Raw genomic sequence first — 16,847 nt, 5'->3', positions numbered from 1 at the left:
GTTTGTTTATAAATTCTAAATCAATAAATACAAAAATCAATAAATATGGGATCTAGAAAAATTAACAAAATATTTATTTTATATAAATATATGAAAACCACAATAGGCTGTCGGGTCAGGGCCGACTATTTGGTACTCTACACCACTACACCTGGCAGGAAGCCTTTAACGGATAATAATTTCTTTTATGGATATACTGAAGTTATTCGATAACCTGGTTTATAATATCATATTACTTAGAGCTACTTAAATCAAAGAAGGACTTTTCACAAATGTACATCAAATACTTCAAAGCTGTCAGTTTTATTGAAAACTCGAAGAACTGGACAAGTAATATCGACGCAATCTGTATTAATTTAAAGATGAATGTCCTCTTGCAACCTGTGTTACTATGTCGAAAGAAAATGAAAACTAAAGAAAAACTACTTAACTCGTGTATGATTTTCAAATTTTGTAGTTGTTTCGAAGCAAAAACAAAGTCAATAATACCATGAAAAGCAAAGTTTATGTGGTTTTACAGTGTTTTATTTAACTTGCTTTGGTGTCCGTTTAGTTCAAATCTAGTAACTCATTATACCCTCAGCCTTTAGGTAAGAAAGGGTATATGGTAAATAAAAAATTCCTTTGCAATACCATTTGAAAAAAATTAAAAAATTTTTCGCGAGCACATCTACGATTTTTGGTATAGAGTTAAAGGAAAAAATCTGGTTTCAAATCTGCTCGCGTTCACGAAATTGGCCGATGCGCGCAAAAGTTATAGCGGTTTTTATCCTCTTATAAAGAAAAAACATTTTAAAATTTCTTATTTTTTGTATTGAGAAAATGTAAGCATATATCAGTAACAGCATTTGATATCCATCCGTAGATGCACCAAAATTTCCAAAATGTGTTTTTATTTTCGCGGAAAATCAAAAAAAAATTAAAAAAATCTGGCAATAAATTTAAATTATACTAACTCAGAGTCCGTATAAATCTCTAAAAAACTATATTAATAATGCGTACAGAAACTAGACAACGCGTAAAAAAATGTGAAACCAAAATTTTAAACATTGGCTTTATAAATTGCATATTATAACAACAACAAAAGAGAAACAACTCATTGTTGGAAAATATTGTCACAAATATATTTTTGGTTTGTTTCGAAAAATTAGAAAAAAATATTTGAGAGTTATGCAACTATTTCGATAAAATCTAATACATAAATTAAAATATTCTGCTAAAATTTTATCAAAATATATGGTTTACCATCGTTAAAGCTTAACTGCTTACTGTGATAACTTATAAGGATAGGAAATTAAGAGTAATATTGAAATTGCTATCATTTAAAAGATATGAAAATTAAAAAGCCTGTAATTCGCGAATTAGTTAAAGTCGGTTGATGCGCATCCGATTTTGGATAAAGCGAATCAATCTCTTTCAATATTTATACATATTTCGATGTTACACTCAGCGGCCATTGTGTGCCGCCAGTTGCATCATGCACTGCAAAAAACCTTAAAGTTGGTAAAAGTCGCGCAATGTGCATACGATTTTGATGCGCATCCGGTTTCATCAGCGCCCATCAAAAATACGTCAATATACACATATTTCAAATAGATTGTTCAAAAACCGCAGATGTGCCTTCACATCCAATTTTTGCGAAATACCCATAGTACTCGCGTATCTCTTTTTTTATGACACGTGTTTTCGCAAATATTATAATCGAGAGTAAAGGATTCCATTTATGTAAAACATTTTAAAGAAAATCGAGGTTTAGTACGCGGATTTGTCAAAATTTATTTTTGCTGATTTTCCGATTTTCAAGGTATCTATATCCGCGGTTTTAGTAGATGGATTCGATCGCGGAAGGCTTCATTAGAACCGTCGCGTAAAAAAACTAAATTCACGCGGGTTTCAAAGGAAATTGAATGACAGTTGTAAATTTTACACGCAAAAAATATGTTTTGTAAGAAAATTCACGCATGAAATTTTGGCCTTTCGACTCCAATTACTAGGATGCTGTAAGGAGCACACTCATGAGATATGCACCAAACGACGTAAAATCACGAGTTCTATAATCGTGTTATGAGTTTGGAATATTATATTCTTGCGCGTCCGGATTATTAAAAAAATTCAAAAAACCCCGAAATTCCGGCTTTAAAATGTCAGCATCAATTTTAGGTGGATGCAGTGGATATATCGAAAAATCATACACTGCTATCTTATTGCCCATGGAGTATTCTGTGATTCATTCTTTGGGAATAGGTCTATAAAATGTAAGGTTAAGTCAGAAATCGCATGGGAACATAAAAAAACTTGTTGGCTTCAACCCATTTTTACCCATTTTTCTACATTGATGCCAACACAGCTTCCACGAAAATTAATTTTAATGGTCGACATTATGGGATCCCTCCTAAAACACTTCATTTTAATGAATTGTAGTCATACTTTATAGAATATGTTAACAGTTCGCGAATTCTGAAAGGGTGAAACTCGGATTCATCGATTGCAAAACATTTTTGTTATTTACCATATACACTTTCATACGGGCAAAATGTGCCTCATCGAAATAATGGTTTTAGACCCCAAATACGTTTGGACGAAATTTGTTTCAGACAATTTGGAGTCGATTGAGCAATGTCCGTCCGTCTGTCTGGCTGGCTGGTGCGCACGATAACTCTCGAACGGATGAACCGATTTGGTTCAAATTTTTGTTTTCGTAATATTTTGTCCAAACATAGTTTAAGTTCTTTACTTTGCACGTCGTGAAATTTCTACCAGACTTAGATAAGGTTCCAATATGGACTCAATCGGCCCACTCCTTTGGGTACCTCCTACACAAAATTTCGGGTAAGTTCAGTTTAGGACCTGCTCTCGAATCGCTTTGATTTTTGTTGCAGCAACTTGTATTCACTTCCCCCCATACGACGGTACAAGTTTCATCAGGGGCAAGTCCATACTTCCTGAGAAAATGGCCGGAAAGGTGCAAAAAGCCCCTATGACACCTTGTGTAGTGGCAAGATAACTCTCGAACGGATCTGTCGATTCGGTCCAAAATTTGGCCTTCGTAATATTTGATCAAAACATAGTTTAAATTCGAAGATGGGCTATATCGGTCCACTCCTTCAGATACCTCCCCCACAAAACTTCAAAAATGTTCGGAAAAATTTTGCGCACGATAACTCTTGAAGGGAATGATCGATGTAATCCATACTCTGCACATCCTAATATATCTACCAGATATAGATCAGGTTCGAATATGGACTATATTTTTCTACTCCTTCTGGTACCTCTCACACAAAATTTCGGATAAGTTCACTTTAAGACCAGCTCGCGAATCACTTTGATCTTTGTTGAAGCGATTTGCATTCGCTACCTCCACTACGACGGTAAAAGTTTTTTCAGGGGCAGGTCCATATTTCTTGGGAAAACAGCCCGAAAGGTGTAAAAAAACACCTGAGTCACCATATATGGCGGTCGGAGAACACGATAACTCTCGAACTGTTCAACCGATTTGGGCCAACATTTGGTCTTCGTCATAATATATCCAAACTTAGTTTCATGGGGAATACCGGTCCACAACTTTCGGTACTTCTCCCCAATATTTAAAAATGTGGCTAAAATGCTAGGACGATATCACTTGAATGGGGCAACCAATTTGGTCCAAACTTTGGATCTCCTAATATTTTATCAAAATTTAGTTTAACTTCTAAAATGGCCCATATCGGTCTTCCCTAAGGTTACCTGCCCCACAAAAGTTCAACATTTGTGTCTTAGTGCAGTTAATTCCTAATCCACATTTTTGTCGGCAAGTTCAATGGTCCAAAAAGGGCCACAAAATTATGAAGAGACCTTAAATATACTCGATCTGTGCGGAGGTAAAATTCTCGCTTCACATTGGCTGAGGGTATATCTCTGTCGGCAAATTCGACTGACACTTTTTTACTTGTTTTTAACATAGTTTAACACAGTTGACCAATCGAACTGAAACTTTGCACAATTTTCAGATTTGGATGACAATACATGAATATGAAACCAAAACCAATTAAAAATTAAGTTTCAGTGTTTTATTTCTAAATGCACTTAAAACTAGAAAATAATTTGTCGCTTAGGCTCAATAAGTATCTTCTTCCTCATGATGGAATCCCTCAAATAAAACGCTTGCATTTAAATTAAAAATTGTGGCAAAATTAAACGGCCAAATCAGTTACTACCTTTAAGAGTTATCGTTCGCACAGTTTTTCCGAACATTTTCGAACTTTTGTGGGGGAGTTACCTGAAGGAGTGGACTGATATAGCCCATCTTCAAACTTAAACTAAGTTTGGACAAAATATTACGAAGGCCAAATGTTGGGCCAAATCGGTTTATTCGTTCGAGAGTTATCGGGCCCACCAGCCAGCCAGACAGACGGGCGGACATTGCTAATCCACTCCAAATTCTGAAACGGATTTCTTCTAAACATACTTGGGCCTAAAACCATTATTTCGATGAGGCACAGTTTGTTCGTATAAAAGTATATATGGTAACATGGGGCGCCTTCGCCACGTTTCTGTTCAAAATGTTCTCATATCGACATCATTAAAGTTTTTCCAAATATTGTTTTTAGTAAGAATATTAGCATATCTTGACTATAAGTTTTGATATATAAATGATTATAATTTTGTTTTTAAAATATTATTTTTGAGAATTTACAAAATGTCTAAAAAGTGGCGAAGCCTTCCCACCCATGGGGTAGCTTCGTCATCGACATAGGACATATATTAACGGACTCTAAAACTGACATTTACCATACTTCCTCCTCAAATATCAACATTATGCATAAAAGGAACATGTTTTCAATTTAATAATCAAAAATGATTCTTAAATTTACAAAAAGGAACATATTCTAGCCGTTAATTGAAGTAGGTACCTTGAATTTAGGCATAAAAATGAAATGTTTGCCAAATTAGATAGGTTTAGCACAATTTTTGATTTAAACTTCACATTATAGCGTGGTATATCAATAGCATAAACAATTTAAGTAAAACCTGACATATTTCACAAATTAACCCACAACACCCCCTTCATGGCGTAGCCGCCCCACCCCCTTCATAGTTCATAATATGAATATATTTACACTTATAATTAATTTTATCATGAAAATTATTTGGATTTATATTCTTCAGTAGTTGTCTAATAACGGTATAAAATATAATTTTGATATCTCAAAAGGTATACAAGATATCACAAAATATACCCACCATGAATATTTTTCGCAATACCACAAAAATAGGAACCCGCGTGCATCAGCAATCATATATTTGATAGAAATGCTAATTTTTGGGAGATGAAAGATCTTCGTTAAACTCACAATTTTCCCTTTAACTGCATTTCTGTAGCAGTTATAATTATCGAGAAAATCGGCGCTGGCGAAGGCGCCCCAGTGGCGAAGCCGCCCCATGTTACCATATACCCTCCTTAGCATAAATGCTGAGGGCATAAAAAGAATGCCAGATAAATTGTCACATTAACTAGCACTTACGGTGCTCATCAGGCGTACGAAAGGGTTTGGTATATACATATGTATTAGGGTTATGACTTTTTGACATTTTTTCTCAAAAATGATTTCCTGTAGTGAGAATGAATGAACTTTTGCTTACTAATGCATAAAATAACATTCATTCGAATTTATTATAAAAAAAGGTTCCTCACAAACCACTTAAAAAAAATCTGAAAAAATACTATGAAGTGAAAAAAAAAAACAATTTTCTCAAAAAAATTATTTCCTGTTGCACGAATGAATGACCTTTTGCCTATTAATGACTAAAATAACTTTTATTTCACATAAATATTGAAAAAGGTCCCGCACAAACCACTTTTAATTTGTATGATAATGTTATATATAATATAAAATTATATGTATGTAATAATACGACGATAAACAAACCGTTATGTCATTTCGGTTACGTTGTGTGCTCCTATACCTTGTTTTCAGTTAAATACCTGCTTATAGTGACTTCAAAAAATTGTCAAAAGTTCTGAAAAAAAAAACTTTAAAAGCCACGCTGTGCCTTAACCAAATTTCAATGGAAGGTGCTTACACCTGGGAAGTTTTTGCAGATTCTGAAACTACAATGCTCATAGGTGAGAAATATCAAGAAACAAAAAAATCGCCGGAGGGATTTTAAAATAAATCGCGATTTAAGTTCACATTTTTAGGGGTTCTTTAGGTTTTCACGATTTTGCTTGGAAACCGCAAGTCCTATATAAATAGGCCTAAAGAAAATGTTGTAGCTGTGTAGCTTTTACCGTTTTTGAGATATAGATGTTCAAATTGAGACAATGCACTGACTGAAGGATGAAGGGTGCGCCTTAACTAACTTTTAATGAAAAATGCTTACACAGGGGACGTTTTTGTGAATTCTGAAACAGCAATGTTCATAGATGAGAAAAATCCCAAAACTACAAAAAACTGCTATAGGGATTTTTAAATAAATCGCGATCAAAGTTCACAATTTTAGGGTTTTTTTTTTTAGATTTCGCGCCTTTGCTTGGAAATGGCAAGTCACATCGAAATGAGTATGAAGAAAATTTTGTAGCTGTGAAAATTCTCAACAAGACTGACCTTTAGGTTTTTTCGTATGTTTTACCATTTTTGAGATATAGAGGTTCAGTTCAAATTTTTAGGTTTTTATCTTAAGTCTTCAAGATTTTGCTTGGAAACCGCAAGTCATATCAAAATAGGACTAAAGAAAATGTTGAAGCTGTGAAAATTCTCTACAAGATTGGATGATTTATTTTTTCCTAGGTTGTACCATTTTTAAAATATATAAGTTTAGTTTGGGAAATTGCAGTAATGACATTGTTTCATAAGGAGGCGATACAGTCAGTGCATTGTCTCAATTTGAACTTCTATATCTCAAAAACGGTAAAATCTACGAAAATATCATAAAGGTCAATCTTGTGGAGAATTTTCACAGCTACAACATTTCCTTTAGGTCCATTTACATAGGACACGCGGTTTCTAAGCAAAGTCGTGAAAACTTAAAGAACCCCTAAAAATGTGAACTTAAATCGCGATTTATTTGAAAATCCCTCCGGCAATTTTTTTTTGTTTCTTGGTATTTCTCATCTATGAGCATTGTAGTTTCATAATCTGCAAAAACTTCCGAGGTTTAAGCATCTTCCATTTAAATTTGGTTAAGGCACACCGTGACTAAGTTTGGACAAAGTTTTACGAAGGCCAAATGTTGGAACAAATCGTTTCATCCGTTCGAGAGTTATCGTGCGCACCAGCCAGCCAGACAGACGGGCGGACATTTCTAATCCACTTCAAATTCTGAAAAGGATTTCGTCTAAACATACTTGGGGTCTAGAACCATTATTTCGATGAGGCACATTGTGTCCTTAGGTAAGTTTATATACCCTCGTTAGCCTAAATGCTGAGGGTATAAAAAGAATACCAGATAAATTGTCACATTAATTAGCACTAACTGTGCTCATCAGGCGTACGAAATTGTTTGGTATATACTAGGGTCATGACTTTTTGACATTTTTTCTCAAAAATGATTTCCTGTAGTGAGAATGAATGAACTTTGGCTTACTAATAAAAAAAGGTTCCGCACAAACCATTTTCAAAAAAATCTGAAGAAAGTACTATGAAGTGAAAAAAAACAATTTTCTCAAAAAATATTTCCTGTTGCACGAATGAATCACATTTTGCTATTAATGAATAAAATAACTTTTATTTCACATAAATATTGAAAAAGGTCCCGCTCAAACCACTTTTAATTTTTATGATATATGAAATAATGTTATATATAATATAAAATGATATATATGTAATAATACGACGATAAACCAACCGTTATGTCATTTCGGTTACGTCGTGTGCCTCTATACCTTGTTTTTAGTTAAATATCTGCTTATAGTGTCTTCAAACAATGGTCAAAATTTCTGAAAAATAAAGGCATTAAACGCTTTTTGTGCCGAAGCTTTTTTTATCAAATCACTTTATAATTACGATTTTATGTAATCTTATGTAGAAACTCATCGCGCTATGATACAGGGATATGAGGTTGTAAAAAAGTCATAACCCTAGTATATACACTTTGATACGACCAAAAATATGGTTCATCGAAATAAAGATTTTAGACCCCAAATATGTTTGGACGAAATCCGTTTAAGACAATTTGGTGCGCACACTAATTCTCGAACGTATCAACCGATTTGCTTTAAATTTTGGATATCGTAATGTTTTGCCCAAACATAATGTTGGCAATATTTCCTGAGTATTTCAGCCATGTAAAACTTCTCTACATGTGGTGTCTTAGGACACGCCGTTCGGACTCGGCGATAAACTGTAGGTCCCATATCATTGAGCTAATATGAATCGGGATGCACTCATTGATATGAGAGACTTCTCCCTTGTCCCACCTGTGATGTTTGTGGAACATTATTATTATTATGTTTTGCCCAAACTTAGTATAAGTTCGAAGATGGGGATCGGTCCACAACTTCGGGTACCTCCCACACAAAATTAGGAAAAAGTGAAGTTTAAAAACCTCTTCTCGGATTGTTTTGAATTGTTTTCAGCAGGTTGTCCTTGCATTCCCCTTTAAGACGGTAAAATTTTTTTCGGGGGCAAGTTCATAAATCCATTGCTAATGACCTGAAAGCTCCAAGGAATCCTGACGACACCAACTAAAATGTCAAATCCGCAAAATAACTCACGTTTCTGTCAGTCATGTATCAGGTCATGAATCAGTATTTCGGTCTCGTCCTTCTGGTAACTCCCACACAATATTTGGGAAAAAGTGCAGTTTGAGAACTCGTTTGGGATCTATTTACAAATTTTGCAGAAGGTTGTAGGCCCATAATTCCAGAAGCTCCAAAATCACTAATGACTAGTGTACAAGATAACTCTCAAACATTTTCAAAAATGTCATCCGAATTTAGTTTAACGAAATTTAATATTTTCGATTTGGCATAGCCCCACATTACGGTATACATAGGTATAGTTAAGATCTGTATATAGTTTCCCCCTATTTTGAAGCAAACTCGCGATACAAAATTAATACATTTTATATACGGCATAATCACTGTGTTCGTTTTTTGTCAGAGGCTAAGGGTACATCTCTAACTGATATTTTCTAACTTGTTTTAAAAATATACAAATATATTTTGTTGGAGCAACCGTGTATTTTGCGTTATTATTGTATTTTTTACATACCTATAATAACCTATTTTGATCTCAGAATATGTTGGTCTCAACAATATTCCTTGACGTCACTACAACTATAGATGTTCCAAATTTTTCTTAAAAAAAAATTAAATTTGCATTCCTGGGAGGGCACTTTTATATGCGTGCCCTCCCAAGGATGCAAATTTAAATTTTTAATTATTAAACCACAAAATAACTTTTTTTCCAATGGACGTTTTTTAAATAAAATTATGTATTTTGTTAATTGAATTATATCTTTCAAGGAAGTTTTTGTCTGTGTGTTTCAGAGTTTTTATTTTCGTTTCTCATTTCGTATCCTATTTTGTATTCACCACACACGGTTATGCATAAATTTCCTACAGATTTTATTTAAACTTTCTTATTTTCATTTTTGTTATTTTAATTTTTTTATTCGGCTTTCCCATTTCCAATACTCATAAAATGTGTAAATGATTGTGTGTACGTGTGTGTGTGTTTATAATTCAAAAGAATATGGCTGTGAACTACAAGGAGGATGAAGGATTTTTTTAAAGCGGTTATGTTGATTTTTTTTTGTATTCTCAGACTCAGTGTGGTTTGTATTGAGACTGCGCACTTAAGTCTGGGGTGTTGACGAGATACTTTTAGTTATGTTGTTGTTGCATTTTGGGCTTTTTGTGTTAGTTGTAGTTTTGTAATGGTGTAAGTTTATCTACAAAAAAACATGGATATATTTTCTCATATCCTTTTGAAGATTCTGTGGTACAAGCCTAAGTGGAGTCGTCTCAATGATTTGTGGTACATATTTACGAGTATGTTTTGTATTTCTGTCCATTGGTATTTGTATTGTATGAGTAGTGGTATTGGTCATGTTCACTTTTTGCCTCCATTCTTCTTTTGTACTTTCAAGTATGTATGGCTATATGTTTTACCGTCGGCGGCCTTTGGCTCTTGAAACCACTTTTTATGGTTTTTTTTTTTGTATTTTTCAATTGGTTTTTATTGTTCCTGTTGTTTTCTTTATTTGTGTTTTTACAAGTGAAATATGGAGTATCATAATGGGCGGAGTCCTTTTTCCTGCTGGTCATTGTTTTATTTGTTTGGGATTTTCTTATTTCTTATTGTTGTTTTATTGTACGATAAGCCATTTTAATACGTTAATAGGGAAGTGGAATAAACCAAATTAATTCAAAATTGTTTTATATATACAAATAAATATTAAGGCAAAAACTTACTTAGTATATATTCTAATTTTGAAAGTGTTAAATAGATTTCTTCTTCCTTTTTGCTAACTGGGATCAATTCAGCATATGCTTATTGGGTTTGTAATCAGAAATAATTTCTTCGAATGGGAAACTCCAAAGGTTTATTGGAATGTTTCAATGTATACGTGGAAGGAAGAAATTAAATAAAAATATTATACCTAGTTCAGGGTAAAATGCCGGTAAATTCACCCGGGCCTACTTTTTATTACGCTCCACCATGAATCAAGTAATTATCTTATCTTTTTATACCCTCCACCATAGTTTGTCACAACGTTTGTAACTACTCGAAATAATCATTGTAGACCCCATAAACTATATATATTCTTGATCAGCGTGCAATTCTACATCGATATAGCAATGTCCGTCCGTCTGTGGAAATCACTCTAGCGTCCGAACGGATTGACGTAGGTGGATGAAATTTTGGGAAAATATATTTTCTGTACGTAGGACTTTTGGTATTGAAAGCGGGCTATGTAGGTCCACGCTTTCGTATAGCCCCCATACAAAATGACGCGTCGTCGTTTTAAGGAATTTTTAAGATATTTGTCCCATTTTACCACCGAATTGGTTGTAATTTGGTATTTTGTATCTCCAAAGGTCAACAAACATTCCTACCAAAGTTGGTTTACATAGGTCCACGTTTTGGTATAGCCCCCATATAACGCCCCATACAAAGTATATATGTTAATATATTTTGAATATATTAGTCCCATTTGACAACAGAATCGGTTGCAACTTAGTATTTTGTTTTTCCAGAGGCTAAGAAACATTTCTACCATAAAATGTTTATATAGGTCCACGTTTTGATATAGCCCCCATAGGACGATATCTCCCGATTTTTGGTATTTTTAAGGTTTTGGCCTCATTATCACACCGAGATGGCTGAAATTTGGTATTTAGACTTCGTTGGGGGTATTAAACTTCCCCCCCAGAAATTTGTAGGTATAGGCCCGCGCCATCATATAGCCTCCATAGAATGGTAACTTCCGATTTTCGGTATTTTGAAGGTTGTGGCCACATTTATCCACCGAAATGGCTGAAATTTGTGGTGGAGGGTATAAAAAGTTCGGCCCGACCGAACTTAACGCTTTTCCCACTTGTTACTTTTTATAGAATATCGAACTGAAGAATCAGTGAAATCATGATTTCAAATGGAACCATTTTTATTTAATTTTGCTAGACATCTTTTTTTTATATACAATTTAGTTAATGTATTTCATCGAATGTATCTCTTTGGAAAAAAATGTTGAGAATTTTTAAGATCCCCACAATTGAAGAATGTAAACGAGAAATAAGAAATATGTAATTTTAATGCTATTAATTAATTTCTCGTTAGGGTTTAGCTTAATGACCGATGATTTTTTGCAAGTGAAAAAGGAAAGCCGATGATTCGAACCCACATAACTACCATTATGTGACATGATTCGATGTTGGTAGAGGCTTCTCTGTCATCGAATTTTTGATTCAATCTGTATGACATTCTACGACAAACGCTTTTTAGCGCAGCCTTCCGAGGTTATGAGTTTATCTATGAACGCCAACATGCCGCGACAACATCCTTTCATAGGTTTTTTAAGGACGTGGGTTCAAACCGCCGCACACTGGTCGAAACCACTGATCTAGCGGCGCAAAAGTAAAAAAATTGAACTATAAAATTGCGAAATATTTTCCATTGTATCGATTACAGACACTTCGCAGACAAAGATTTTGTTTTTTAATTTTTGTTGTTGTAAATATTCACTCAGTTATTCACTATCAAATGCAAGAGTTTGTGTTGCATCAGATTTAAAAAAATTGTTGCAAAAAAATTAACTTTATATTTGTTTAAATGTTAAATGCATTCGTAATGAAACTGGACAAGATTTATATTCAATTAATAGCAGAGGGTGAGATTTAAATTATAAAAATTAGTTTGGGGTCTGGAGGTACTTAGTTATATAGCAATAAATTTTCAAAAAATTCAATTTTTTTTTGTGTTTGTATGGCTTAGGTTCGATTATTTTTTGGGGAAAGAAATTGGACTCTCTGGATACGGAATAACCACATTTGGGCTGCAAATATTTGCAAATCTTTTGATGATGAAATTCATACAAATTTAGCTGTGCATTTGTATGGGAGCTAAATCGAAATATGGACCTATCTTGAGAAAAGTTTGCAAGGAGGATTTCTACCCCCGGAGACACTATAATACCATATTATAGCTAAATATGGGATAACAAGTAAAAATTCAACGAATCGGGGGTACCATAAAAGGGGCTACATCGAAACATAAATCTGTGTTGAAAATGTTTTGTAAGAAGATTTTATACGCAGTAAGAACACGGAATGCAAACTTACAGCCAAGTTGGTTTAAAAATGTGGTCATGATATTCAAAATACCTTAAAATGGGAGGTACGGTTACATGGGGGCTATATCAAAACGTGCACCTATGTCCATAATTTTTGGTGAAATTATTTTTTGACCACTAGGAACCCTAAGTACCAAATTACAGGTAATTTGCTACGAAATTGTGGCTTAAATCCTCAAATTACCGAAAATCTTAAGGTACCGTTATATGGGGGCTATACCAAAACATCAGCCGATATTGTTCATATTGGGCCCATTATTACCAACAGGTGCAAGCTGAGTTTGTGCCAAATTTCAGTGACGTATCTCAATACGTTTGCAAGTTATTAATTTCGCGCCGCTAGATCAGTGCTTTCGACCACCGTGCGCCGGGTCAAGATGATTTTTATTTAATTGAAATTTTGCCCTTTTTCACTTGCAAAAAATCTTCGGTCATTAAGTTCGAATCTAACGAGAAATTAATTAAAAGTTAATATTAAAATGATCTTCGCCCTAATAGGCAAACTTTCAATTAAGTAATTTTTATGATCCCAGCAAAGACGTAAATGCTTATAAAACACCCTACTAACCCATTATTTTAACAAAAGCATGACGCGCTGAATAACGAGTTGTTCTATAACCACTTGGACAACTATGTAGTTATTCTATGACCATTTTTTTCATATTTTTATTTTGCTCTCTGCTCGATTTGATCATGTGAATTTCTGATTTGTTCAATGTTTTCAAGGCGTTTGTCGTCAAAGTGCACGTTCCACTTATCCAGTTAAAGCGTGCGTACCAACTTCAATCGAGCGATTTCCTTGTATATACTCATAGCATCGTGGATTCCTGGCTGACATGCGGTTGGCATTTCATTTCACCGTTGCTGCTTTATGGGACACCAACTTGGGGCTTATAACAAAACATATTTCAATTGCTGTTGGTTTATGGTTCCTTTAGCTCATTGATGCTGCATTGTCATCCACCTAAGGGTTATCTGTACTACTGCACCTTCTTGAGCAACTAGTTATTCTATGCCCACTAGAAGTTAAAAAATAGGCTTAAAACAATAGTTTTATTTTTTGAGGTGGATTTTTTAATTTAAATTTTTATTTTTATTTGCTCTCTGCTGGATTTGATCATGGGAACTTCTGGTTTGTAACCGAACACACTGTGTCACGCCTAAGAATATTAAGGTTTGTTTAAACGCTTGCACCACCAACTGTTCTTTATTTTGTTAACAAAAAACTCGCTTGCCGATGGTGAGCATTGAACACACAACCCTTGGATTTGTAGGCTTAAAAGAAGTAAAGTAAGTAGTATTTAATTGTTCCACAAACATTCCAGAGGGGACAGGGTAGAATTCTCACATATCAATGAGTGCACCCTGATTCATATTAGCTCAATGATATGGGACCCACTGTTTGTCGCCGAGTCCGAACGGCGTGTCCTAAGACACCACTTTGTAGAAAAGTTTTAGATGACTGACATGGAAATGTCGCCACCATTACTGAGGGGTATTTTGCCACCGTTGAAAAATATTTGATTTAGCCTGGCAGGGTAATCAAGCCCACGGGATTTAAAGGCGTGTGTACATACCATTGCACCACGCTGGTATTGCCATGTAAATTTTTTTTGAAATAACCCATTATTATTCAGCTTGCTGGTAATGCAGAAAGTAGCTTGTTTACAATACTTTGTAATGGCTTATATAATGACCAAAGGAGCTGAATTTTTGCTGGGATTAAACTCTCCTAAATTTTTCCGAAATCGCTCTCCGTTTTATTTTATTGTAGCTACTCCGTTTTGATTAAATTTTTATTGATTTGTGTTTTTCCGTTGTTTTTCGCACAGAAACCATAGTTTTGAGCAGTCATATTTAAAGCCCTAGCAGTCATATTAAAAGCAGCTGAAGATGCGTTATGTTTCACCTTCACCGCACTCGTATCTCCCGTCAGTTCACTCAAAAGAGTGAGACCCTTTTGTAAAGAAAGGTTAAGTAGATCCCAAACATCTGCAAAGAACGCTTGGTGCTATTCTATCTCTTCTTGCGTTTATTCTAATGTCAGAAACCCGTAACAGTTTGCGTAAAATGTGCTCAATCTAATCTTTGGTTCTGTTGTAGTCAATTGTTCTGCGCTGAAGATTTTGAAGAATTAACTGCAGCTTTGAAATACTACCCGATAACTGTCAAATGCTTGAAAACCCAATGAAAACAAAGATGAATCTCCAATTTGTATTACACGAAGCAAGCCGTGCTGTGAGCATGCGATGCTAGATGTTATCCTATACCTATACAATTCCTGCCGCAACAAGAAGATTCATTTTCTATACAGACAACGTAAATATTTAACACATGGAATTTTTTGCAGCAATTCTTCCTTGCGGCCAATGTTTTCGGGGCAATTCAATATCAACATTAAGATAATGGTTCAAAGCATAGAATAGAAAACCCTACCGAAACCAACTATAAAGACTGATCATCATGATAACTTAGGAATTGAGCATGCGATTTGGCCGAAATTTGTACATGGTAAAACTGCATCTAAACGTGCATTAAAATCCAAGAGGGTTTATATCGAAAAGAAACCTCTTGTATCTTTTTCGCAAAATTTCAAAATTTTTGCTAAGGTGAAGTCTTTTATGGGAATGTTCATGTTTACCGACATAATGGTCCAAAAGCTGTAAAAATCCCTACTGTGGCCGACTAAAATGGAAGATGGGCATGATAACAATCGATAGGATAGGAGTTACTGGCAACCTTTGCACTTCATCGGTAACTATATATGTTGTACAATTTGAGTTCATACAACAATAGTTATAATATCTATAATTTTTTTGTTTTGAAATATGATTCCTGTGACTATAAATTTCTCTGAGTGCTGCTAGCAAAAATTGATAACGGCAAATGTGAGTATTTCGGTTAGAGAAGGTGTTGAGAGGTGAAGGATTGCCATTAGCCTTACCTCCCTCTTATCTAATGTAAATTGGGCCCTCTCGTCTCTCGTTTGGTCTCGTTTGGCTTCCTTGCTTAAATCATTTCTGGTAAAAAAAAACTAAGGAAGGGAAAATATAGTTCGAATTCGGCTCGTTCGTTCTTTATTCTTTTTATCAGAATTACATACTTAAGCAGAAATGCTATCTCAGTTAGTTGGAGAGAGAGAGGGGGAGAGAGAGAGGTGAGTGTAATGGAACCCTTAACCTCCCATGTACCGCGGCCTTATAATTTTGTTTCCCGACCAAAAACTTGGTCTTGTAAATGAATTTCTCTCCTCTTAATTTTAAATCTACAGAAAGGGTAAAAATTAAATATGTAACTTACCTGAGAATCTTTAAGACCTAAACGTTCGGCAAGTTTCTTGCGATCCGGTTTGCTAATGTACTTTTGCTGTTGGAAACGTTTTTCCAAGCCTTTACGCTGGGAATCTGGAAACAAGAAGGAAGAAAAAGATAAAGAAAACAAATGTTACAAAAAAAAAAAATTCTCCTCAACATAAAATCTGAAGAAAAATCAATTAAATTTAATTACTGGCAAAATTTACTCGAACATAAACGTTTTTTAAACAACATCCAAACGAAAAATGCATTCCATAGGCACTTTATTGGAGCCTGGTGTATTGTTGTTGCATTCGTTCGTCTGTCCTTGACCACAGCAATAAATTAAAAGATTTTTGTTCGTATGACCACAATCCGCCTGGTTGGTACCACACTATTGTACTTACCGGAGAATACAGCACGACGCATCATACCCCTACGTGGTTTGCCACGTGTTGAATGTGCCCAGGGAAAGCCTTGTCCCGGAGGTAGAGGAAACACTTGGGCACCAACTGTAAATGAAATAGAAATGCGTGGGAAAATTATAAATAAATTGAAAGATGGAGTTGTGGAGAGTTAAAATGTTTAGGAAATACACATGTATGTACATATGTATGTGCAAATCATTGACTATTTTACGGCTTGGTTGCAGTTGCATTTAATTGTTGCATGACTGCTGCCATTTGTCCATGGTGTTGCTGTTGACAACAATTAGAACACTCAGGCACACCATGGAAGCGGAGCCCCCAAACTATGTGCGTTAACTAAATGTTTATGCAG

The 16,847-nt window shown here is 34.8% G+C and overlaps 1 protein-coding gene across 1 annotated transcript in view; it reads right to left on the bottom strand.

The window, feature by feature from the left end:
• Dbx (homeobox protein Dbx) overlaps positions 1 to 16,847 on the bottom strand; it is a 95,088-nt gene that overhangs the window by 58,854 nt on the left and 19,387 nt on the right. Inside the window, exons 3-4 of the mRNA XM_073983957.1 lie at positions 16,475 to 16,579; positions 16,075 to 16,178 (exon numbers count right to left, since the gene is read on the bottom strand). Of these exons, the coding sequence (XP_073840058.1) occupies positions 16,075 to 16,178; positions 16,475 to 16,579 (209 nt within the window). The remainder of the gene's footprint in view (positions 1 to 16,074; positions 16,179 to 16,474; positions 16,580 to 16,847) is intronic.

This window comes from Musca autumnalis, unplaced genomic scaffold (genome assembly GCF_047663935.1).
Source record: "Musca autumnalis isolate F117 unplaced genomic scaffold, ASM4766393v1 scaffold_4, whole genome shotgun sequence".
Taxonomy (NCBI): Eukaryota; Metazoa; Arthropoda; class Insecta; order Diptera; family Muscidae; genus Musca; species Musca autumnalis.
This window is presented reverse-complemented; position numbering and strand designations above follow the sequence as displayed.